The sequence below is a fragment of the Sturnus vulgaris genome, chromosome 3, assembly GCF_052056855.1.
Source record: "Sturnus vulgaris isolate bStuVul1 chromosome 3, bStuVul1.hap1, whole genome shotgun sequence".
Lineage (NCBI taxonomy): Eukaryota > Metazoa > Chordata > Aves > Passeriformes > Sturnidae > Sturnus > Sturnus vulgaris.
The window spans coordinates 54,654,032-54,680,589 of NC_142245.1; the positions used below are offsets into that span (position 1 = coordinate 54,654,032).

At 37.9% G+C, this 26,558-nt stretch overlaps 1 protein-coding gene across 6 annotated transcripts; it reads left to right on the top strand.

Moving 5' to 3' along the window:
• Positions 1 to 24,972, top strand: SERAC1 (serine active site containing 1). 6 transcript variants are annotated; one of them, XR_015802408.1, is made up of 18 exons: positions 5 to 67; positions 2,299 to 2,390; positions 2,918 to 3,054; positions 3,739 to 3,775; positions 4,087 to 4,223; positions 4,553 to 4,642; positions 5,558 to 5,689; positions 7,226 to 7,362; positions 9,349 to 9,477; positions 10,808 to 10,921; positions 12,210 to 12,372; positions 14,544 to 14,694; positions 15,489 to 15,630; positions 16,405 to 16,505; positions 19,493 to 19,590; positions 20,120 to 20,315; positions 20,678 to 20,821; positions 22,731 to 24,972. XR_015802408.1 is itself a non-coding variant. In XM_088161677.1 (18 exons), the coding sequence occupies exons 3-18, from the start codon at positions 2,955 to 2,957 to the stop codon at positions 22,859 to 22,861; spliced, it is 1,989 nt and encodes a 662-aa protein (XP_088017803.1). In that variant the 5' UTR covers positions 5 to 67; positions 2,299 to 2,390; positions 2,918 to 2,954; the 3' UTR covers positions 22,862 to 24,972. The 6 variants fall into 6 exon arrangements, 5 of the variants coding, with proteins under 5 accessions (XP_088017805.1, XP_014748233.2, XP_088017803.1 ...); XM_088161677.1 differs by having other exon boundaries at positions 20,133 to 20,315; XM_088161681.1 differs by having other exon boundaries at positions 7,226 to 7,347; positions 20,133 to 20,315.
• The last annotated feature ends 1,586 nt before the right edge of the window (positions 24,973 to 26,558 follow it).

A 26,558-nucleotide genomic window follows, 5' to 3' on the forward strand; every position in this document is an offset into this window, starting at 1 on the left:
CGGCGGCGCGATGGCGTCACGCGGCGCGCGGGGGCGCCGCAGGGAGCGGCGGCGGCGCAGGCGGAAGGTGGGAGCCGGGGCTGGGGTGGGGGATACGGGGCTCGGGCTGACGGGTGCTTTGTTCCTCTCCAAAGGAAAAGAGGGACAGAGCTACCCCCGCTTCGCTCCTTGCCTGTTTACGTGTTGCGTTGCTTAAAGTCGGGTTCGCGGCGGTGTTTTCATTTTTTGTTGTTTTTTTGTTTTTTTTTTTAATGTGCCCCAGTTGCGCAGTCGCGAGGTGGGTAGCTGGGGACCGCACCCCGGTGCGGGACGGGGCTCGGAGCTGCCCGGACCAGCTGTGAAACAGGGTGCGAAATGGGTCCTTTTGCATTATGTTTGTATGTCCCGAAGCATGGAAAGCTCAGCTGAGCCGGCAATGCGCGCTCGCAGCCCCGAGAGCAACCGGCTGGACCGGGGCAGAGTGGCCCGCGGGCCCGGGGAGGCGATCCTGCCCCCTCCTCCGCTCTGGTGACGCCTCACCTGGGGCCCCCAACATCAGAAGGATGTGGAGCTGCTAGGGCAAGTCTAGAGAAGGGCCATGAAGTTGACAAGAGGACTGAAGCATTTCTCCTATGAAACCAGGCTGAGGAAGTTGGGGCAGTTCAGCCTAGAGAAGGTTGTGTGGAGACCCCACGGTAACCTTCCAGTGTTTGAAGGGGTCTACAGGGAAGTCAGAGAGGGACACTTAGTCAGGAACTGTAGTATAGGGCAAGGAGTAATGGCTAAAAACGAAAAGGGGGGACATTTAGTTGAGATATTTTGAAAGAAATTATTGGTTGTGCAGGTGATGAAGCACTGGAACAAATTTCTCAGGAAGGCTGTGGATGTCCCAACCTTGGAAGTGTTCAAGGCCGGGCTGGATAAGGCCATGAGCAGCATGGTCTGATGGTAGATGTCCCTGTCCATGGCAGGGGTGTTGGGATTAGGTGATCTTTAAAGGCCATTACAGACCCTTAACATTCCATGATTTGATGCTTGCCCTCGGACCTGAACAGAAGCTCCTGGCAACAGAGAAGCAGTGCTCATTTTGGCCTCCTGTATTTGCAGGTGCATGTTTTAAATTTTAGTAATTGTTGCACCTGCTGTCACTGAACCATATGTTTATTTCAGACTGTGGTTAGAGAGAAGCGTAAATGTGAGTACTGTGATTCTGTGAATAAAGATAGTAAAGGAACTGTCATGAGACAGAGCGTTTGGAGGCAGGAGAGGTGTCTCTATATCAAAGGCTTAAAAGTGTTTCACAGTGTGGTGTACTCTGTTGAAGTGAATGGATAAACAATGTTGAAATGACAGAAGTCAAAAAGCAGTCTGCAGTGATTGTGACAGTGCTGGGGTAATGCTGATGTTTTCAAAAATCTCCCAAGTACACACAAGAAAGAAGGGAAAAATCAAAAACTTTTGGGGAAATGAGAGAAGAGGGAAGACACAAAAAGAGTCCCCTTGTTTAGAAATGTTGGACACTGACAGTAAAAGTGATATAAGTACTTTTCTTGGTCTGCAGAGATCGCCTTAAATTCAAGGAGAATATCAGGCTTCTGTATTTCAATATCAGGTTTACACATGTGACATTTTATCATTTTGAGTTCATTGTGGTTGTGGTAACAGAGACCTAATTTGACAAGAGTTTGATTAGTATGTGAGAGATACTGGTGTGTTTTTGCATCCCTTTAAAAACGTTTACTCAATATTTCAGTTAGTATAATTGCATCAATGCAGACACTAAAATTTCACTTAGAGGATATGAGTTTCATGTTACTTCTGCAGTGTATTCAAAAAGTGTTAGTTTATATGTAGTAGTTCTATAAGCCTAGTTAGTAAAAATAAAAAACTTACTTGCCAACACAATGAATTATGAACTTTTAAAAGCAGTTGGTTACTGAGTTGTATTAAAGCCCATGTCATACTGAGTAATATCTTCATGGACTTAGGACCATATGTGGTATTTAGGAAAGAGTGACTAAGAAGTAGGAAGGGAAACTTAAAAGCAGGGAAGTTAATTGGAGATACTTAGTCACTAAAGTCAACAGTAACATAATTGATAAAAAACTGCTTTAAGCTTTTCTTTTAATTTAAATTCAGCCCATTAAACTGAGAATTTTATAGAGTTCTTTAATTGGAGTGCTTTATATGGAGTGAAATGATACATAGATGGTTTATTGTGACCTTTGCTGTAGCAAGACAGGAAAAAAGTGCTACAGGATTTCTGCTGTAATTCTCAAATCAATCTTTTTTTTTTTTTGTGCCCCCCTCAATATGAAGAATGTCAGTGGCTGCTTACTGTGTATTTTGCTACAGAAAAATAGGAACCTCTGGTCCAGCCACAAAAAAACACCTACCCTGGAATGATATCAGTAAGTACAGTTCAATATGTATTAATCTGAAGTGTTAATAAAAAGGAATGACATGCCACTATGCACAATTAAATGATACTTAAATTCTAAGTCCTTGAATACTTAGCGATTAAAAGCTTCTGTTTGTCCCTGCTCTCTGCTTCTGACCTTGCTTTGCATAGTATGATGTGTAATATGACACCAGCAGTTTATCTGGTAACAGATAGGAACAGTAGATGAGGGTCTTTCCTAACTAAATGTGATCTCCTTAAACTGTCTTCAATTCCCCTTGTATCTGACTTTCCTGGTAATATGTAGAGCCATGAAATAGTTACATTCATAAACAGTGAATAAAGCTTGTTTCTATTGTTTATTTTTCCTTACTTACTTTAAGCTCTGCTTAGTTTCTGTTTTCTTTGGTGCCTTTGGCATATAATGACAATTCTTAAGATTCTGAAATTTATTTCTGAGCATTAAAGATAGGATATTTCAATTTCTGCTCTACAGGAAGCATAGCAATTTTTTTCTTTTTCAAACTTCTCTGCCAGTTATTTCTACAACATGTAGCTGCTGCCTCTTGTCTGCATGCAAAATTCTTATGGCCTCACAAAGATGGAAGCTGGTAGCAGTGGTTGTGGGGCAAATCTCCCAATTCATGCTGAGGAAAAGAAATTATTCATGATAGGTGAGATGTGTTCCATTGGGTTCGCTGCTACTGGTAATGATAAGAGTTTCTCTGTATAGAGATCCCTATATCACAATAATCAGATCAACTTTATAGATACAAAGTAGCTGAAATCTGGAAGAAGTCATTAGGTTTAAAAGGCAAATTGTTGCAGGTAGCATGTATTTATTATCTGTTTGCTTTATAAATTAGATTCGATTGAATTCTTTTTTAAAATGTTTTTTCTTTTGGCGGCCCTGCAGGACTTCTCCAAGGACATACATAGTCCTGTATATAATAATACACATTGAAGAAATAGCTGCAACATGTAAGAAAAAGTTAACCCCTTAAAATTATTTAGAGTTCCAAATCACTGCTAGTGTTACAGGCAGAGAAAGTTTGCTGTTGATTCTGGTAGCTGAGCAATGAATGCAATTGTGAGATAGCAATATTCAAAGTAAATAGCACTGACGGGATAGATGTTTTATCATCTTGCTTAGGAGAGCAGGAAATCTGAATCAAGTAATGTTTTCTCCAGTTGTAAATTTTGGTTAATAATTTCTTGAAAGCTAGAGAGCAATAGAAAATTTTTTAAAGCTTGGTCTTACTGGTTGGTATTCTTAATGTCTGATAATCAAATGGTGACTTTTTATATTGAGGTGATGCACACAACTTTGTTTGACATTTGATTTTAATTTTTTCAAGGAAAAATTGCAAAGGTAACTGGATCGCTTATTCTAGGGTAAGTTGTAACTGATGAACATATATGCAACTTATGGATACAGTTAAAATTTTAATATGTGTATCTTTCAAAAAATGTGATAATATTAGTGAATGTTAGATATGGTAGAATATAGTTTTGAAGCACAATTTCTAATAGTTATAACTTATTTCAAGTATTTTATAGCCTTTTCTCTACTTTGCTAAGTCAAAATAATGTGCAGACTGTTATATTTTGTAAAATCTGGATGATTTATACCAATGTGATTACTATTTTTTTTTTCATTATATTGTTTTAGTTGATATTTATATGCAGTTTTCTTTTCTTTAAAGAGGTTTTGTATTCATTACATATGAAGTCCTGTCCTTAAATAAGTTACTGCAAATCGATACTCGAGCTCTACATCAAGAAAAACTTAAATCCTACGTGTATGTACGTACAGCTTCTCTAAGTCCAAGTGAATATCAAGGTAAGATGCATAATTTTTTGAGTTCTAAAAATAGAATTCTAAAAGAATAGAATGTTTCTGGAAGCCACCCTTATATAGCAAGTAAAGTTATATTTTCTGAAATCTGTTACCAAGAAATGCCACCAAATTTATTTTAAGCTGCTGGCTGGTTTGTTTCTTTTTTTTTTTTTATGATAGTTCTTTCTATATGTAGTTCTATATATATGAGATAGTTCTCTTTATAGAATGTCTATATGTATACGTGTGTGTTTCTTTTTCCATCTATTTACAAAAAGTGATGTAAAGGAACTGTCTTTCAGACTTCCAGTAATATAAAAATACTCTTGTAGGGATTACATACAAAGCCAGAAAAGAAATCCATAAAGCAGTGAGGAGAATTCTAGAAACAGAAGCTAAAATCTTCCGGAGACCTTTTAATGGTAGGTACTGAAAGCAGGACTTTATCTATGATTGTTACTTTTTAACAATATAAAGTAGGGCAATTAGGAAATAACTTTCTTACAAAGTTAACATGTTCTTTGTTCTTGAAACAGTGATAATGTAGCTTATACTTTGTATATTTATATGGATTATCGGTCAGTTGTCTATTTTCTGTGTATTAAAACAATTTATTTTCTTAAATAAATGAAAGTGATGGTTAAGAGGAGATTTGACGGTTGGTTTTTTCCTTGTTCCGGAAGAGATTTAAAAGTTAAAATACCAAGTTAATATGTGATAGAATTTTTGTGTAAAAAAGGTGTTTGTGGGATGAAATACTCTGAAAATTTCACTTTAGAAAAGTATGTATGCTTTCATCGATGTTGTCAATCTTAACTGAAAGAAGCACATTTTTTTGGAACAGTGTTGCTGCTTTTTCAAGTAATTTGAAACAAGAATTCCATTTGTATCAGAAACTGTGCCCCTGAGGCATACTGTCTATTCTCATTTAACTCTCAGTTAAATGATTATAGCAAGTTCATCTCCACTGTCATCTTATGAAATTAATTCTTCAAGGTCAGAGCGTCAAGAGTTGCCAATAATTTGCAGCTCCTGCTGGTAATTCTGGTTGGTAAGCGCCAGCCAGGGGCTGTGTATCACACAGATACATTAAATATCAACTTGGTGCCACTGGAATGAGTCAAACTCAGCATTCTAGGATCAACATTTTACTGATGTCATTCTGTCATTGTTTATTGTACTTATTTAAGGTTAAAATGTCACACTCTAAATTGCTGTGAACAAGTAATATTCAAATAATAAAAAGACCTACGTATTTCCTTACTCCACAAATAGAAATGTGGCTGGTTAAAATGCTCATAATAATAACGTGGATTTCATTTGTTTCTTGGTCAAAGAACAATTCAGTACCTTTGATGGAGAAGATCATGAGTGTGCCTTATGGCTTCTCTTAAAGAGAAGTCAGTCAGAAGACAAAGCAATCCGACTGCAGGCTGTACAAGACCTGGCAAGCAACAGTCACTGGCATGGTAATGTATGCTGATGCCTCATTTGTCCCAGAAATTCCAGAGAGTCTCAGTTAGTTGTTCCAAGTTTGCTGACAGCATGAAGAAAAGCAAGTAGCTGCAAGAAGCATAAAAATGCTCTGAAACTTGGTCTAAAATGTGGGGGAGTTATTTACATTTCAAATAGCTGTTCTTTGCTAATACTTTGACACAGTGCAAGTGTCCACAGGACAGGCCTCTGTTTCCCGACCAGAGGATTGTAACCATTGCTGTGGCGTGGGAGAGCATTAGTTCCTTGGGTTTTTTGTTGGGATTGCTAATGCAGTCACAAGTTTTGGCAGTGATTTTCTGATAAGCCTCTGTTGGAGTGAGGTTAAGTCCGTGGTTAAGTTAATAAAAATTGGTTAGGAGCTGATAGGTAGTAATGACAAACCAGAGTAGAAGGCTTGTACGTGCAAGCATTATCTGTAAGCCATTTTTTGTCCTAGTTATTTAATAGTAATAAGTTCTCCCTCTTGCTTTAGCAGCTAATATCCTTGAAACCCTAAGTAAAGAGGAGGGGTGTGTGTATATGTATTTGTGTTTCTTCCTCTCTCCTCCATCACCAGGCTACATAAACCAGATGACATTCTATTCTGGACTCTCATTTTGTAATTTAGTTGTGGATCTTTCACTTTTCCAGTGCAATTCCACACCATGGGATTTATCTTGTTTCAAATTGCCTCTTTAAAGTTCCAAATAATTTCCATGGGAAATTTACACCAGCAAACTCTGTTTGAAAATGTTTGAAAGCTAGGCTGTACCAAAACTGAGCTTTGTCCTTTGTAGACGAATAGTGGTAGCAGGTGATTTCAGAGCACAAGATGTCCAGTATCAGGAATTCAGTTGCCTTTTGTTATCTCCCTTTCTCTGTAGTGCTCATTGTTGTAGTATTTGGACATTTCACAAACACTAATTATTCTTGCCAACTGCCTCATGAGAGAAACAAGCATTTTTTTAAACTGATACTTCAAAGCCAAGTCAAAGAAAGTTTAGGACTGAAAGTATGCTAATTTTTAACAACTAGGACAAAATGTTCAGCTAGGACCAAAGTGTTCAGCTCCAGTGAGTTCAGTTTGCAGGTATAAATTATGTCCACCAAAGGAAAAGTGTTGCAAATTTACGACTGAAAAGTGTATTTTAAATGTCTTGTTAGATTTGTTTTAGAATTGTATAACAGTAACAGGAATAGGAGCAAATTTTTGTAGAAAAAAATGTTGATCAACTTCAAGGTTATATTTTCTTTTCCTTCAGTTTGGCACTAAATTATCAAACTGGCCTATAATGAACAGTTAGTGTCCAGGTGTATTTCAGCTCAGTGTACTGCTGGTCTAACACCTGCAGTTTTTAACTTTTGGAATTTGTGGTTAGAAAATCAAAGGGTTTTTTTAAGAAGACTGCAAAGAGATGGTTCACCTTTTCAAGTATATTTACAAACTAGATCACAAGCTACAAAAAACAAAATTAAATTAAGTATTTAAGGATAGTTTTAACCCTAACATTGAAATTTTTGTACAACAGATTATCAGTATGGCACAGTTGCTCAAACCTGTGATCAGAGGACTGCTATAGGTTTGGCTCGATCCAAAGATGTCGACCTTCGCTTTTTCCTGCCTCCACCACCATTGCCAAAAATAAAGACTGTAAGTAAAGGAAAAGTAGGTATTAGATAATTTTTAGTTGCTTGCTTTTTTTACTGCTTTTGTTGTTAACTGTTGAAAGTGAAGTTCTTCTAAAGTAGCTGACTAGTAGTAAAATAACAAAATACAGAACTGTAATATATGCTATACCTCTGGGGTATGTCTGCATTAGGGAGTGGCAGGATGGAAAGAAATAAGGTTGGAAGCATTGATCAATTATTATTCTTGGACTGTAAATCCACATGACATATTTAAAAGCAGTGAAGTATGAGCCAGTTACCAGTCTGACAGACGCACTGCTTGTCTCTGTCCGGTAGGCAGTATGAAGAAATCATCCTGGACTGCCTTGTTGACACTGACAGAGTCCTACACACAAACTGTGCTCCTGGCGGTCTTTGCCTCCTCAGTACTACTGTAGTGCTCTGCTGTAGGCCCACCTCTTCACTGCCGGCTTTTGGGTGCCAGCAGATCCTTATCAGATAAATTTTACCTTACTTTATTTTTGAAGTTAATTTTTAACACATTTTAAATGTATATGTATGTATTATATATGTGATAGTCTGAGGAGTCATGTCATGAGCATCTTCAATAAATAGAACTGGCATATGAAGTATGATATACAAGGTGTTCAGTAGTGCTAATAGAATGAATAGGGACAGAAGGCCCGTCAGAAAATAACTGTGTAACTTAACCAACAGAACTCTGAATATCAGCTTTGATTGGGTGTGATATTCTCAGTTTTTGCTTTCTTGCCTTTGTAACATTATGTGCTAGTGGATCTGTATCTGTCCTTAAATACTAGGTTACACTAGTGTATGGCTGTGGATATATTTTTACAGCAATATTATTGCTAGGTGATTGAGCTGGGAGTTGCCAATCTGGTGCTTAGGGAAATTGCAGCAAGTCATTGGGGCAACTCTACGCAGATAAGTCTCCATCTCTGATTTTATCAAAGAATTAGAATAGCAGCAAGTTCAATGACTGTGGGCAAAGAAGATTGCTTTGTTGAATCTATCAATCAATATATGGGTTGTAAAACAAATACTTATATTAATTTTTTAGACAAACCTTAAAAGAAGTGTGTTTATTTTTATTAGTAATTTATACATTCATTGTAATGGAGCAGCACCAAAAGCACAGCATCAAAATTTGGCAAGTGAGGATGGTGATTGTCCTGCTCTGCTCTGCACTGGTGTGGCCTTGCCTTGAACACTGTGTGCAGTTTTGGGCACCACGGTATAAAAAAAGACATTAGACTATTAGAGAGTGTCCAAAGGAGGGCAACAAAGATGGTGGAGAGCCTTGAAGAGAAGCCATATGAGGAGTGGCTGAGGTCACTTGGTCTGTTCAGCCTGGAGAAGACTGACGGGCTTCCTCATGAGGGGAAGAGGATGGGCAGACACTGATCTCTTCATGCTGGGACCCAAGGGAATGGCCTGAAGCTGTGTCAGGGGAGGTTTAGGTTGGATATCAGGAAAAGTTTCTCACCCAGAGGGTGGTTGAGCAATGGAACAGGCTCCCCAGGGAAGTAGTCATGGCAGAATTCAAGCAGCTTTTGGACAATGCTCTCAGGCACATGGTGTGATTCTTAGGGTGGTCTTGTGGAGTTGGACTTCTATGATCTTTGTGGGTCACTTGCAACTCCGAGTATTTTATAATTCTGTGAAAATTTCTATGTAGTTAAGGGTGAACTTTTAGGTTTCCCCTGCCAAGAGCAACTGGTTTTTCTTCTACTCTTTGGAACCATTAGAATAAGGTCATCAAAGTATGAAGTGTAGAGCTCACTTTTTATCATTTATTTGATGGTTTTGTAATTATCAGTTTCCAAAGTCTTTGCAGATTAAACTATTAAATAGAAGTTGCAGAGCACTTAAGTCCAGGGCTCAGATTTTATAGCCTCATTAGTATGGCTGTTTCCATTATTTCAGATATTTCCCTGTTCTGTGTTTTGTGTCATGCTTTGAACAAAATAACCTAAAAGCTGTTTGTGCTTACTTCTCACAGGATTATCCCATAGAAGATGAACTTCGCTTGTTGTTGGTATCTTTACCTCAGACTGGTCTTGATCAATGTGTCCAGTACTTCACATCTCTTGCATTACGTGAAAGTAGCCAGACTCTTGCTGCACAAAGGGTGAGTTTCCATCTGCAGAGCAGAACTGTCTGGGTTCTTCGCTCCTGCAGAGATCAAAGCTCAAAAATAAATATTTTTCCATATTTTTGATCATTGTAAGAGGAAGAGGAATACAGGCACTTTGTGATTGCAGAACATGAGCAAAATCTCTTGTAAATAGTCTGCCTGCTTGAAAGCTTGTTTATATTCCCCAGCTGTACTAGTTGAAAGGTGTAGTTAGATATCTTACAAGCCTTCCCATTAAGCAGACATTTTAACACTCTGTCCAAAACATTCCTTCCCCTTGTAGTGCTCATAAAATGATTTTTGACACTTCATCTTACTGTTGTTTGAATGTTCTTTTACTGATGAGATTATTAAACTTCTCTGAAGTCTCTAGCAAAATGCCAGGTTGTTAGCACACCTTAAGTAGTAGACTTTACTAAGCTATGCCACATGGAAGTCCGTCTCTGAAATAGTTCCCTGTTACCAAACCAGAATTGGAGTAGTGTATGGTCTGTTTGGACCTGGATCTAGGAATTCTTCAACTGTGTCTGTGCAACAACTTCCTAAATGGCTTTAGGAATGTCACTTAAAGTTCCATTATTGTTTAAAAATAATAATCGTGCCAGTTTCATCCACTTTCTCTTGTGAATTTTCTATTTTGTTGTTTAAAAGTTCTGACTTCTTTAATCAGCGATTGTTATTTTTTGTAAGATGCAATAACAAAAATGAATGTCATTTTAATAACAATGCTTGTCAGTCTTCGTTTAGAGTTTTCAGAGTGCAAAAACTCTTTATTTTCTATGACAGAGTTATGTGTGCTATTTTTACACTATCACTCCTTTACTGTTTTCACAGCCAGAGCTCGTGCTACAAAGGGAGCTTTGGTAAGACACCACACTTGAAAGTATTTTGATTTTTATTGAGGTTATGTTGGTCTTTCTGCTGCGTGATTGAGAGACTGGTCTTCTGAGGCTGTGCCACATATTGAAGACCCTTCTTCCTCCTCCTCTAAGTTTTGCAAGTCTAGACTTAATCTGATTCTTGCTTTTTTATGCTTAAGCAAATGATCTTAAAAGATGACATTCATTAACAAAATGAAAATACTACATTTTTCTCCTTTATTGTATGTTTTGAAGTTAATAGACTAAGGAGACTACATACTGAAAATCTAGTTAATATTTCCACTTCCATTGTGTAATTTTTACATTTTGTAAAGTGCATGCATGCTGTGCACTCTTTAAAGCAATTTCTATAGATCATTACACACTTAACATTCTAGATTCGAAATCTTTTTATAACATAACCATTTGAAATGTGTTACTATTTGTACGGTTTTTCATTTCAGGGAGGCTTATGGTGTTTTGGAGGAAATGGACTTCCCTATTGTGAGACATTGAGTAAAATCCCTTCAGAGACAGTGGAACTCTTTTGCTTGCAGGCTTTAGTACAGCATTCTAAGGTAATTTGTCTTTAAACTGTAACTGAAAAGCTTGATTTATAGACATTACTTTCTGTGCACTCTCATGTATTGGGGAGGAGTTGCTATTTCCTTGTCTCCTAACCCTTTCTCCTTCTGTAAGAATGTTTAAACTACTGAGACCGGTGTGAAATGAACACATTCCTAGAACAAAGTAGAGTTTTTTTTCTCATGGGAAAGTGTATGTAAGTTTTGTTATTGTATCTAATTCACTCTGACAAGTTCCCCTGTGCTATACCTCTATGTATCTTTCAAAAAGTAAAAGAGTAGCTCTGGGGTTCTAATGCCGGGTTTTCACAAAGCAAAATAGTGTCATGAATTCACTCTAATGAGAAACCAGAACAGAATGCAAACTTTACCCATACACAAAGGTATTCTTTGGGCAGAATTTGCACAGCAGGCAGCTAATACTGGCCTTCCCAGGACCCGTCTGTTTTTTGTGGACACAGATGAAGAGTATGGAAGACATTTTGTAACAGTGATGTTTCTTGTTTCCTATTGCTGCATTCTTCTATGTACACTGAATTGTTTAGAAGCCTAGAACACTGAAAAATAGTGTTGAGAATGCCAAATGGTTACTGATAGTTGGGATGGGTAAAGTGCAGTTTCCCGTATTCTTTTCACATCTTCCATATACATAGAAATTCTGACTTAATCTAGAATTTGTTATATTCTAGATTTTCAGTTTAAGCAAGTTGTGACTGTACTCATTCTAAATGCCTGTTAAAAGTCACAGACTTGAGGATATCAGCAGTTCCAAAGCTACCACTTTCATATTCATCTGGACTAAATTGTTGCCCTTAGGGTCAGCAGTATGATGGCAGTACTATTTGGAATGTAAAAAAGACTTTTTCATTTCAAAGAGAAGGAATTATAATGATTGCATTTGGGTAATGGACAAGTGGCTCTGGTTGAGATAGTGCTTTAGCAAATGCAGACAATTGACCCGTTCAGACTCTCTAACTTGAGTTGAAATTTGATCATGCCAAGCAGAGACCATTTAATCTCCCTCAGGCATGAAGAAGGGTAGAGAGATTGTACTCAAAGGTTTTAATGTTGTCAATTCATAGGAATTACACATTTTGCATATTAAAATATCCATTTCCTCTATAAATATGGCATCATAAATTCTAGATTAATAATAATTCCTATTCAACAAGGGCTGTGTTATACCCGCTTTTAAAACTCCCTAATTTATGAATTAACAGCATCTAAAACACTTTTTGCAGAATGTCTGTTTATTGTCACTGTATTTACTGTGTAATGCCAGATTTCTTCTCACTGTGATAAAATTGAAGCTAAAGGAGGCCTCCAGCTACTGCAGAGGATATACCAGCTACGTAAAGATTCAGCAAAGATACAGAGGAACATAATCCGCATTATTGGGAATATGGCTTTGGATGAACGTCTTCACTCATCCATAGTACGTGCAGGTAAAAGGAAAGCTGTCTCAGGGGTCGATTTCTACTCCAAAAGTTTCAGACCAATAAATGAAATAAACAGAAAATAACTATATGTGCTTCTATAAATCCAAGCTGATGTCTGCCTGTTAAATACAGTGTGCATTTTTACACAAAGGAAAAATAGCAAAGGCGCAGGAAACGACAGTGAGGGTGATTAAAAATTTGCAGTGGTTGTGATGTGAAGAACAAAAAGCTAGACTAAGACAGCATGGAAAAAGCAACTGAAAAAGAATATGATGGAGATTTATAAAATTCTCTTTACCAACACAGAGAAGAAAAAGAGGGAATGGTCATCTGCTGTTTGTGGTAATGCAAGACCAAAGGTTCTTGTACATTAAATTATAGAGAGACAGAACAAGTAAGTGGTATTTCCATATACTGTGTGACCAAAATAAAACTTGCCACATAACATGATAGTTGAAGACTCACAAAGCTTCAAAGACTGATGAGACAAATTCATGAAGAGAAAAATCCATTAAGTTCTACACATGGAAACCAAGTTGACTACAGAAAATCCAAGGATGTAGACTAGAATCAGAACTGTGTAATTGTCCTTCTGTTACTCTATTCTTATATTGTTCTGCAGCTTCCATACTGCTCACTTCTGATGAAAGGCAGTTGGACTATAAAGGCCTTTGTCCTGAGCTCTGGCACCATTCTTAAATTCTAATGATTGTTGAAACTGTACATGTAGAAGAAGAGATTGAAAAAGGAGAGTCAGCAGCTCCCCAGGACAGCTCTCAGTACTAAAGGAATTTTAGAGAGTGAATCAAACTCCAGAGATGAACAGTCAGATGCTGCTAGTCCAGAGTTGATAAAGCTTCTCTTTTATTGCTGGAGGATGCATAAGAAGAAAGAACCTCTAAGGCTCTTTTTCCTGCAAAAACTGCTGGCATAGAAAGAAGAAGAAAAACAGTAATGCACTGTGTAGTAGATGTGATGGAGTATCTGAGGGAAGAACACTTATTTTTCATTCTGAGCAGGGTTTTTTTGACTCTTCATCTTGGCTCATTTAAGAAAATGCAGTACCAGAGACCAAGCTAGTTTTAGTCAGACTGTCTTGGCAGTCTTCCATTGTGTTTGGAGAACTGAAAGCAGACTTTAAGACAATATTCTTAAGTACAACTTTCACAGTACTCAGCATATATTCTGCTTAGAAACATAATTTAAATACATTATTCTTTTAAAAAATTACAGTCCTCAAAGGTCTTAGTTTTGTTTGTTTGTTTAAGGCAAAACACAAATGTCAATTTGTTCTTTTCCTCAGTCTGCAGTAAACAGTCTTGAATTAGCAGCTCCCTGACTATACCAGTAGCAACATAATGTACATGTTTTGAAACAATGCTCATGAAGTAAATCCCCAGATTTTATTTATGGACTTGACTGTAATGTAGCTGTGATTTATAGGCTGCTTTTGCTAGCCACAATAAGATTTATCAGGATTTTAAAGAAACATGTGCATATACATGTAAAAGATATTCCTTTACATTTCTCAGTAGTCTATGACAATTCCCATTCATGTTGAAGAAAATTTTATACCTTAGATAGAGTATGATAAAGTGTTTGTAAATCATGGTATCTTTGGCTTTAAATTTTGTTGAGAATTGTATCCAGTTTAATTGTCTTTTGTTTCCAGCATATGAACAGTATATAAATTTTAGGATAGCAAAGATATTTTAATCACATAAAGAATTTTTCTTATGCTGGATTTTAAAATTCGAAGTTATTGTACTTTCATGGCAAACATATTTTTTTTTACCTGCTATTGCTCCCATAGGTTGTTTTCTATGCCTTTCTTATGCTTTAAGCTTCATTGTCTCCCTCTTCCTGAGATCTGTTCTTGCTGCCGATGTACTAACCTGCTGATACACTTTCTTTTTCTTCTGAGAAGGGGTTCTCCCTCAGGTCATAAGCTGAGCAGTAGTAAAATGCATCTGAATTTTTGAATTTAGGAGATTCCACTTACCTAGCCTTGACTTTCCTGAGGTAAAGAGTAGATTGAAATAATTTATTTTGACATTACCATTCTTGAGTTTTAACATCTATTTTCAGATGTATAGTTTGATGGTTGATGTTTCTGAATTCTGTTGTTCAGATGATGTTTCTATTAGTTAACCTGCCACTTCATTTTCTCAATGTAGGTTGGGTTTCTGTCCTTGCTGAAGTAATGAAATCTCCACACGTCATTCAATCTTCTCATGCGTCCAGAGCTTTGGCTAATCTAGACAGGGACACAGTGAAAGAAAAATATCCAGATGGTGTTTATGTCTTACATCCACAGTATCGTAGCAGGTAAAGTAGGAGTCATTGTACATGCTGTACTTGAAGCTACTTGTTCTACTGTTCTGTTACAAAACTTTGGAAAGTTGACATCAGAGTGCTGCTGTACTGATGTTACCTTGCCCCTCCTGTTCTTTGGTGGGTTGAAAGGACTGAATTTGGGTTCTCAAGTAGAACAGTAGAAGTGGTTGGAGCAGTCCATAGGTGTGGACAGAGTATTACTGTAATGCATGGAAAATCCGAACACAAAACATGAAATTAATTACTGCTTTGTGTGGGTTGCAACTGTGTAACCTTTGCACTTCATCTTGGGATACAGTGCCTTGTAATTATTCTACTGGCATCAGCACATGTTGGCCTAAGTTGCAGTAAATTTTCGGCCTTAGTAATAGTGATTGTGTTTCTGGGACTAAAGCTGTCTCCAACGTGCATGTCACTTAGTAGCAGCTATTCCCTGGGTTATTGGTGTTACTCCAGTTATGGTGAAGATCTAATGTGATGCTAAGGCTGGAGCTACCAAGCTGCATGAATAGTAGCTGGTGGAAAAGGTGTTTTTCATTATAGAAAATTATGATTTATGAGGTGGGTACTTTCCATACCTCATTTTATATCTTTCTTCTGTGTGGTTCCCTAGTTTTTGTTTTCATCTGAATATGCTCTTTGAAATATCATGAAATGTTGTCCATAAGATAAGAAATCACATGTAGCATTAAAAAAAGCATTTTGGCATCCCTTAGGTTAAAAGTTCCAATTTGCTAAAAGAACATGTATCACATATCTCTTAAAATTTCCTTTTGGTTGATCAGCCAGCCTATCAGAGCAGACATCCTTTTCGTTCATGGTCTTCTGGGAGCAGCATTTAAAACCTGGCGACAGCAAGACATTGACCGGCATTTGGATAGAAAGGCCTCAGGAGGGGAAGAGGGCTATATTCAGTGCTGGCCAAAGGTAAAAAGACAGTAATGTTTTCATGTGTGGCTGCTGTTTTTTCATTCATGAGAGCTGTCTAGAGCATCTAGAAGGACATTGTCCAGCAGATGTCTTTTTTGAATTCAATTACTTGTAATTTGGCAGTTTTCAAATTCCTGATGATAAATTTTTGTTAATGAGTTTTTTTGTATTCTTGCAAGGAAAAATCCCTGCTAAGTTTTATGTTCTCAACATTATTTACATGATAGTGAAAGAGGAGGCAATGGCTACTTTCCTTATGCTCTCTCTTCTTTTTTTTTTTCGTTTTTTTTTTTTTTTTAATGTTATTGCTGAGGAAAGGATTTATATTTTAAATTAAGTTCCCTTTCTTACCTAGGTATCTGAGTACCTTACTTTGTGCCTATTGCTATTTAGGTATTGTTACTGAATAAGAAATCACTGCTCCAAGCAAACTCACACTGGTAAAGCCACTAAAGTATCTCTGTGAAACTTGAACTGATCAGTCCTGTTAGTAATTTTAGTAACTCTTGTTTCACCCAGGAGAGGGAGCCAGGAATGCACGAGTTAGAGATGAATCTTTATTCTTTGCCTGCTTTGTGGCTCAGGAGCAATCTAGAGTTCACCAGCACATAATAAAATAATGATAATCCAGGTGTAAAATGTACTTGGGGATTAACTGAAGAGCAAGTCTTGCTTGATGTTGTCCCCATAGTAACATATTTTCTCCACTGATTTCAAGAGTTTAAGTACCTCAATTACAAGCTCCTTTGGTTTTGCCTTTCTTTATTTTAGACGTGGCTTGCTTCAGACTGTCCTTCCCTTAGAATCATATCTGTGGAGTATGACACCCATTTGAGTGACTGGAAAGCAAAATGTCCTGTTGAGGCTCACAGGTAACAAATGCAGCATCTGCAATTTGGAGAGGGGCCAGGATATAGACCTGTAAAGCTGATCTTTGGATCACCTAGTGTGACAGAATCAATTTAACTGTTACTTTGAAAAATCAACTTGGGAAAAGTATTAAGTATAGTCATGGTATACTTAAGTTTTTAGCCTCATTGATAGCTACATGTGGCAGTTTCATGAATTCTTACAGTCTGTTCTGCTTCATGTTAAGGGAGACAGTTATGCTATTAGTTAATGAAAATACAGCACCAACTTTATATCTTATGGGGTGTGTTTTTTAAAGTGATGCAATAATGCTTCATAAGCACAGCAAAAAATCACTGTACTGTGGGTTTATACTCCTGATAAAATGAAACATATATTTTCATAGAATCATTTAGGTTAGATAAGACCCTTCAGATGATCAAGTACAACCATTAACCCAGCACTGCCAAGGTCGCCACAAAATGATGTTCCTAAGTGCCACATCCATATGCCTTTTAAAAAACTTCGAGAAATAGGGACTGAACCACTTCCTGGGAAGCCTGTTTCAGAGCTTCACAACCCTTTTGATGAAGAAAGTTTTCCTTGTATCCAATCTCAACCTTCCCTGGCACAACATAAGGCTGTATCTCTCATCCTGTCACTGGTTCCCTGGGAGAAGAGGCTGGCCCATACCCAGCCACACCTGCCTTTCAGGTGGCTGTAGAGTAAGTGTGGTAAGGTTTTCCCTAGGCCTCCTTTTCTCCAGGTTAATCTATCCCGGTTCCTTCAGCCTCTCCTCATAGGGTCGTGCTCCAGACCCTTCATTGGCTCCATTGCCTTTCTCTGGACCTGATGTGGATGCTCAATGTCTTTATGGTGGTGAGGGGCCCAAAACTGAGCACAGGACTCGAGGTGCTGCCTCACCAATCCTTTCCCTGGTCCTGCTGGCCATACAATTTCTGATACAAACATACTTTTATTCAAAAAAATGTTACTTTGAATAAGATACAGTTACTGTATTTTATCATCAATCAGAGTGTAATTGCTCTTGCCAGAGGAATGGTGTTTTTACTGGCCTTGAACAGGGTAGGTCAGAGGAAGATGCTACCACTAAACATGTTGAAAAATAAAAACACTTTGAGCCTGTAGAGGTTTTTTGTCTTGAGCAGAATTTGGTAATTAAGTTCAGTGATCTTTAAATCAGAATCCATCTAACGTTTATGCAGATATTTAAACAGTAACTAGTACTGTAAATTTGACTTGTGTACAGCAGCAGAGGTGTGTGCATGGCTGCTTATAGGTTAAGAATATGAAAATTAATAACGTTTTTTGTGCAGGGAAGAAAAAATTCAGCACGTGTCTAATAGACCGGGAACTTGGTACTTGTTCATTCCCTCCTCTTTCTGGCTGTAGAAAAGATAAATACAATTATTGCATTGAAAAAAACATGTAAGCAGGGAGAAAATGAGGAACACATGAATGTTAATGTGCCTATTTGAAATTAGGCAGAAAAATGACAGTAAGAAGCATGTAGGTGGTTACCTGTGCAGGTCCAAAGAAGACTGAAATTGGCTTTAAGTTGCACAGGGAGACGTTTAAATTGGGTATTGGGAAGAAATTCTTCACTAGAAGCATTGTCAAGCCCTGGAAGCGGTTGTCCAGGGAAGTGGTTGAATCCTGGTCCCTGGAAATAATCTAAAGACAAGGCAGATAAGGCTCTTAGGGACATGGGTTTGTGATGGACTGTCCACCTTGGCTAACAGTTGGACTCAATGATATTACAGGTCTTTTTAACATAAATGTTTCTATGATTCTAAGAAAACTCTTCTTGTGTCTGTCTGGAGTTAGTGTGTTAAAAGAAATAAAACATGTATTTCCTATTTTTTTCCTAAAATAACATCTTCTTCATTACAACATGGAAAATAACATTACCTGCTATTTATGGTCACCTAACCGTAATATTTGATAATTTTATTAATTTTATATGGTTAATAACAAATGAAAGATATTGAAGGTATTTGTAGCAGGAACAGTGAGATTGCAGTAGAAGAGCAACCTTAGGTTTGTTCTTAAATGTAGAGTCTCGTTCACTGCTTCAAAAGTGAATTTTTATGTCTCTCTGCTAGCCTAGAGTGTACTGTTCAACTGAAAAGACACATTTGATTATTCTTTTCATATGTGTTATAAAGCAATTTCTAGTGAGATTGCTGTGCCAATAGAGATGAAGTGAATTATTTTGCACAGTGGTTGCCCCCGTATCCTGATGTTTTCATTACCCAAGGGCCTTCTGTGTTTGATTCTTGTTATACTGCAAGGAGTAATGTAAAGTGCAAATGTTGCACTTTCAAGTTTGGATTGGGCATTGGCATTGGTTTTGTTTTGGTTCTACCTCAGATTAATTTTCAGACTTTAATGTGCAACTTATCCTTTCCAGAGCTCAGTCTTAAAATGGAGATTATTGTGCTTTCATACTATTACAGTACAAAGTATTTGGAGATTATTGTCTGGCAAGTGTAACTGACATTAGTTGTGATTTTTTTAATGTATTGGTTGATGGTGCACTTAGTTTTTAAATTTCTGTGCATTACTCCACATTTTGAGCATTGTTTAGCAAAGTACATGAGGTGTGTTCATGTTGCAGGGTGTAAAGTTCATTATGTATTGATGTTGCTGTCATAGAATAAAAGATGTTTTGCTACAATGTGTAAATGAAAATATTTAAAACTCCAGAAAACAACTTGTGAAGAAAACAGAAATGTTTGCTGAGCAAAATTAAAATAAAACTTTCTAGCAGTGAGAAACTGAATTTAGCGCAATTCCCATTATCCCTGTGAAGCCACCCTTAAAAAAGTTTTTGGCCTTTTTTAATGTAGAAACAATAATTAAATAATTAATGTTTGTTTACCTAATTCACTTGCATAAATGTGCAGCGCTTTTAAAATTCATTGTTTTAACGTTGCCTGTTAACCTGTCATGCCCCGTTATGCTTATGTTTATTTTTTCTTTGCAGGAAGTCTATTGCTTTCAGGAGCAGTGAGCTGCTTGACAAGCTCAAAGCTGCTGGGATTGGAGACAGACCTCTGGTGTGGGTATCCCATAGCATGGGTGGTAAGCATGTTGCCTGTTTGATATAAAGCATTTATTTTCATTAGAGATTTCAGAATAAGCCATTAACCAAATTCATGTAGAAATGCAATTATTCAGTATAGTTTATTTTAAAAATCGGCAAAGACCTAAAAATTAAAAACAGATTTCTGCTCTCTTAATGCATTGTATTTAATAGCATATACGTTTTGAAAGGATTTTTATTGCTGTTTGTTCTTACTGTGTTGATTTAAAAACTCAATGAGTTGAAATTCATGTAAATGGAAATCCAGAGGCAAAATTTTCTCCATGATCAGGCATATAGTAAATGTCATTAGCAGCACACAAAGCAAATCAAAATTGGATTTGCATCATTCATTGACATTTTATATTGATGCCTCCTCAGGCGTGGTTTGGGTTTTTTTCAAGTTGAATCTTACATATTTGACAATATAAGGACTAATCAACCAAGGCAAGAATGTGGTTAGTTGTTTCATGGTTAATATAGCATGATCATTATTTCCCAGTGATTTAAATCCCTGCATTAATTCAGCTTCTGTTGCCAGGTCTTCTAGTCAAAAAGATGCTGGTGGATGCTTCCAAGGATCCAGAAATGGATAAAATTGTAAACAACACCAGAGGAATCATATTTTATAGTGTACCTCACCATGGTTCCCAGCTGGCTGAATATTCTATAAATGCCAGATATCTCCTCTTCCCGTCTGTGGAGGTTAAAGAGCTCAGCACGGGTACGTTCACTTTGCTACCATCTAGCAACAGGAACTCTGCTAATCTGTTCTTGGTGCTTTGGGTTTTTTCATTGTGCTGTCAGAAAAAGCTGGGTAAAACCAGCAAACCTCCTTTTTACGTTTTGGGTTGTGTGTTGAGCTATTGCAAGTTTTTCTCAGTAGCTGTTTCGTTTGACTGCAGAGGTGAGGGGAAAAGGGGGAGTCAGAACAAATTGTTGCATATGCTAGTTGGAAAAAGGGATTGCAAGCAAAATGCTACTCCTTTTACTGTCATAGTAATAAAAACATCTCTAGCAACACAGTCTTGCCAGAAAAATGCTATAATCTTGTAACACTGCAAAATTTATGTTGCTCTTTCTCAGATTCTCCTGCTCTTAAAGAGCTGAATGATGACTTCTTATCTTTTGCCAAAGACAAGAAATTTTCAGTGCTGAGTTTTGCAGAAACCTTACCAACGCACATAGGCAGCATGATAAAACTGCATGTTGTACCTGTGGAGTCAGCAGGTAAGTGAGAAATAGTCATTTAATTCATTTATTTTGGTATATATTGATGTAAACATCAATAACGAGAAAGAGTTGTAAATACTATGGTAAAAAAACTAGAAAAATAAATCTATTACAGTGTGGGGGTTTTTGTTTAAACTTTTGACTGAGCCTTCCTGCTGAGATCAGAAGCAGCTACATTTAGATCTTAGAATAGCAGTTGTTTGTTTTGATTTTTCTAAATTAGAGTAGCATTTGTTAAAAAAAGCAGGGTAGACCCTGGTCTAATGTTGGAGTCCTTTCCTTTGGAATTATGACTAGTTGTGGTTTATCTTTGTATAAGTAGGCTGTGTAGTGTTCCAGATGCTTCTGCAAATTCCAGCTATTTTCTCCTTTAAAAAAGGAAAGAAAGAAAATTAGTAAACTGCTAATGGAAGGAAAAAGTCACAAAGTTGGTTTTCATTGTTAAGAATCCTTTACCTTCCACATCTTGTGAACTCCAGCAATAGTTTGCTACCTGAAAGAGTTCCCGCCATCTTTTTGCCTTTTTTAGGAGAAGGGGAAAGCAGACATTTTCCCCCCTTGCTTTTTATGTGTGTTCAACTTAGAAAACTCTTTTAAGTCTTATATTTTCCGTCTTTCTTTTGCACTGCCCAAGGTATCTGTAAAGCCAGAAACCATTGCTTTGTTAGGTTTTAGACCAGGCTTTCCACCTAAATTCAGCTAAGTCCACTAGCTTGAGTGCAAGGTCAGATACTCTGAAAAAGGTGGACTATACATGCCTGTTTTTCTGAGTCACTATTTAGCAGTGTTTTTACAGTATGTCCTCTTGAGCACCAATGTTTTACAAAAATGTTGCTGATGCAATTTTATTGGCATGGACTGAAAAACTGGACCTTTTTTGTTATTATTTAGCAAAATAAGGTTTAAAAGAGGGCTGAAATGAGCACTGTGCACTTGTAATTTTGTAGCATGTCTCTCCTCTTATAGGGATGACATCTAGTGCAGCACATGAGTGCCCTTGTAAACCTTTAGAAGGCACATGGCTGTTCAGTAGCAGGCCACTAACTGTTCAGAACACAGGCTGATGAGCAGGAAGCTCCCTGTTTCTTGCATGTTTGCTTGGGCACATGAAAGCAGAGCTTCATCCTACTCTAGTGTAATTTTATATGGTTAAAGACACAGAAGTCAAAGCAAAATGGAGGATTTATCTAGATGATGAGTGAACAGATAATAACAATAAACTGGAATATGGCGGTCACGGCATCCTAACTGGAAAGTTAGTAGTGATGGCTGTCAAGAAAGAATAAATGCTGTAGTGTGCCCAAAATCAGTAGCTGGAAATGGAATATTTGTACTCTACAATTAAGCAATGTAAATATTTCATTTACCTGGAAATGTGCATAGTGATTTTGCAGCATATTTCAGTTTCATTCTAGTCCAAATTTTAATGGCCATGTCAAAGTATTTGTGTAAGGAATATGGGCCATTAGTGGTGATCAGATTCAAGATACCATGCATTAAACTACATCCCTGATCATATCAATGCTTAAACCTCAGTCAGGACTGAGGTTTACTGTTCATTTACTGTTCATTTACTGTGCTATCAGTAAATGAAGTTTTGTTTCAGCAAAGTTGTCTGTATGGAGAAATGTACATTTGTGTGTTTCAAACAAAGACAGTAGAACTCTGACCTAATGGTGTAGTGTGGCAGCGTGGGTTTTGTGGCAGCACAGAGCTCTATCAGGCTGTAACTCTGTGTACTGATGCTTTTAGCACATGAAAAAATAATGACGAACAAAGAGTTTTATTGAAGATAGGAGAAGTTGCTTTTGAGAGAGAAATTGCTAATGCAAGATGTTCTTTTCAGTCTAGATCATTTTATGAACTCTCGTATTTCTCTCTTTTTCTTTTTTTTTCCCTTTCCCAGACATAGGAATTGGAGACCTTATTCCAGTGGATGTTAATCACCTAAATATTTGCAAGCCAAAGAAGAAGGATACTTTCCTTTATCAACGTACACTGAAGTTCATTCAGGATGTTTTAGCCCAAGAACTGTGAGACTGAGGTTTTGCCATCCTTTCCTGCTTGTGTCCTGTGTTTGGTGTAACATAGAAACTTCTCCTAACATTTGTAGGGGATCTGCAGAATTACAAGGGTTCTGTGTCAATAGTATCTGCTGCTGAATAATTTCCTCTACATCTTGAACTTTAGACACCTCTCCAATTTATTTCTCAAAATACATTCAAAAAAATACAAACTTGGCAAAAAAAAAGTGTGTGCCCAGGGTATCTTCTTTTGGCAAAAAAAAAAAAACCCAAGCTTGCTTTGAAAGCAAGTAAATATACACCTGGGTTAAAGTCTTATAGAGAGGATTAGAAACAATTAAATGAGGTGGTTATTTGTTGTGTCAAAGGGGAGAAGCAGCATATGGCTGCTGCAAAGTTTTGGTTTACTGTCCATGTTAGGGTAGCCTGACTGGAGCCTGAAAAAACAGTATTCAAGTGAATGAAGGTGGCATTTTGGTCTAGTGGCCCAATTTTAGGAGGTTTTGTCATTTGCCTTTTCATTTAATAGATCACCCAGACTGGTCAGCAGACACAGCATCTGTTTTTCTGCATGAGAAGGAGGCAGGTTGGTAGCTTGCCTTGCTTAGAAAATTGTCATTGTTTTAGTCTGTATTAATGAAAACGAAAGAAAAAAGTTATCTTCTTGTACATTTCCCTCCTAATCTTAGCAACTTGTGACATTGCTTTCCTTAGGACAGTGTGTATCTGGTCAGACAAGGCAGTTCTTTGCTTGTTCACATTGAAGATGTATTTGATGGGCTAAGCTTTTCTGCTTTGCTCTTGAGACACACCAAGAAGTTGGTACATTCAAATACAGAAACTTTTCTGTAGTTGATTTAAAGAAGAGCATTGAAAATGCTCAGGTGGAGCACAACAAATGTTGGCCCTGGCAAGAAAGCTAATGCTTAGAGTTTGGAGTTGAGGTAGAAAAAAGTAAAGCAGAAAAATTATCAGGTGATTGTAAGGCCTCACTGGAAATTACCACAAATGTTTTGGTTTCTTGGGGCCCAAATATATCTGTTGATGTAGATACAGAGAAAAACAGCAGTGTCTTATTTGAGTTTGTTTAGGATACCCTAACAGTACTGATGAGAAATCAGTATTTTTAGACAGATAAAAAAATGGCAATGCACAGTCACTTTTTTTAAGTCGTAAATAGTTTGCACTGTGGTTAAAAGCAGCCTCATGTTATTGTGGTCTCTTTACTTCCTTTCTTTACACCTGCATCCCTCTCTGAAAACAAATTGGGCTGTGTAAGGCTGTACTGCCTTTGCTGAGCATTTGTTAAATAAGGTCTATATTGATGACAGGCTTGAGGTGTCTCCTCACATCACTCCTGTGAGATGGATCCAATATTACTGCCCTTCAAATGATGGCTTTGAAAGCTGCCAAGGAGATGGGATGCACCTTGCAGTTCTGCGTGGGCTTGGTGCCATGGGCACTGCAGTCCTGCCAGGTCCTGAGAGCAGCCCAGGAGGACACTGCAGCTTAAAATATACTTCTGACAATTGAGGGAATTGAAAAGTAAAATTCACGAGATCAGTACAGAGACTGTACGGCACTACACTGGCAAAAAGAGCATTTCCCTCCCAACAACAGAGATGTAGGTAAAAACACTGCATGGCAGTATTTTGTATAGAAAATGTAACAGAAATGTCCTAATTTCTAAAGAGCTTTATATTTTTTACACTGTGGTTTAGACTTCAGAGTGTAAATATATTAGTACACTTTGTATTCACAGAGTAGAGTATGTGGGAGTATGTGGAATTTATGGTGAATAGACAAGACTTCTAAAAACTGAATGCTTGTTTCATGTGACAAATCTATTGGTTTTAATAGACTCCCTTGGCTTACACAGGTTCAGATCAGTGACATTAAGCATTAATCTTAGTAAATGCATCTATGTTTTGTAACTGGAATTCTTAAGGCAATGTTCTCCTTTTTGTAACTGTATTTATATATGTGTAACTTCTGAAACTAATATTTGGTGGGGCAGTTGTTTGGTTTGGGTTTTATTTTTTTGGAATATAGTAATAAAATGTGATTTAAAAATGTCTTGGATATGTCACAAAGTGTATTAAAGGTTAATGATCTGCCAGCTGAGTACTCTGGACCATGTTCATTTTTGTTAAAGGCCTGCATATTTTTTAGTCATTGTCTTGTGCTGGGAGAATGTAACATTACCCTTCACTTGAGTAAGAGGCACAGTGCTAGGGGCTGCTGGTCAGGCATGTTTTGCCAAACTGAGCAGTTTGTCTGTTGTGCTTTTGGATTTTGTAGCAGTGTCCTTCTAAAGCTTGAGGGCCAGACATCAGTTTGAGGTCTAGCAGGTCTGTGGCATAGCATTCACGTCTGCTTCCCAATAGGGATTGGATGCTTTTATGCTTCCTGGTGTCACATTAATTGAGAGTACTGTCCTTCTGTAAATTCTCAGGTCTCAAACTACATTCTTAATCCCACCTCAGATGCAGGTGTGGTGGGCAGGTTGTGTGTGAATTGTCTGAGGAGATGATGTTTCATCTCCTCTGCACTGTGGCTTCCAAGAGTAAAATAGATGGGAAAGGAGGGCTAAAAGGGGTTGGTATCTCTTGCCCTTGTTGTCCAGCAGTCTGGTGTAACTGTGTTGGTGTTTCTAGCACCAACAGCCACCACGTATTCAATTGCTGTGACTTGTGCTTCCTGGTGCCAGCTGGAGCAGCTGGCTGGAAATGAGAAATTTTCTATCTGGTGAAAATGGCAATTCTGGATGAAAAGGGAAAAGCAAAAATGGTTTTTGTCAGAGTGAAAACTCTAACCAATGTTTTGGTTCGGTTTCTTTTGTTTGTTTCAGTGGTAACCCCCCTAAGAAAGCTAAACCAGGCAGTTGCTTTACCAAGGAGAACCACTTACCCCAAACACAAATGCAGCAGAGCAACCAGGGTGCCTACTGCAACTTGAAGCTGCAATACTGCAGGCCCTGGGCAAGCTCATGTGGTGTCTTGCCAAAGCCTCTCACATTAAAGCAGCAGACACTTGTAGACTTGTGTCTGGTAAATCATTCATACCTGGCTTCACACCTGCCATCAACAATTTTTGCCGAGTGCTGGGTTCATGACCGGAAAAATGTCACATGGATAACCATGGGATAACCACTCACTACAACCCATTATGTGTCCCTGAAGACTGACAGCTGTCCCTGAGGACACTGATTTCCATTGATTATGTCGCAGTGAGGATGGGCAGCAGAGCTGAGAACAGAGCTGTGTTGTGGGTTTCCTGGTTGTGGACATCAGGTAATAAGGGTTCAGGTTACTTGGCCTCCTTTCACATAGTGGGGCCTGGCTTAATCCCAAATGAGAAGGAGTGAATCACTGCCTCCTGCAGTCTGAGTTTTCCGTAGTGATTTCCCAAACATGGAACAAGTCTGGCTCTGCTTTGCTTCCTCTGATCATTGAAACTAAAACCAGGTCACAAGCTAGTCACAAGCTCCTGCCTCTGAGAAAACACTTGGCTGGGACGTTGGGCACCGGTGTGGAAGGTAATTTATTGAGACAGGAAATTCCTCATTCTGTGCTGTAACCTTTTCAGCTGGACTGTCTGTCCCCTTCCCTTGATTTGCTGCAACAGAGCAGTATCTACTGTCACTGATAGCATAAACCAGTGAACTGCCAGGATTCATCCTTCAGTGGGCAGCTTGCCACAGACACAAG

Excerpts from the sequence above, each read along its gene's own strand:
- SERAC1 (XM_088161677.1), top strand. The coding sequence starts at position 2,955 with ATGCAAAATTCTTATGGCCTCACAAAGATGGAAGCTGGTAGCAGTGGT. Across the intron at positions 3,055-3,738 it reads AAAGAAATTATTCATGATAG|GAAAAATTGCAAAGGTAACT; the intron begins GTGAGATGTGTT and ends AATTTTTTCAAG. Across the intron at positions 12,373-14,543 it reads CTCATCCATAGTACGTGCAG|GTTGGGTTTCTGTCCTTGCT; the intron begins GTAAAAGGAAAG and ends TTCTCAATGTAG.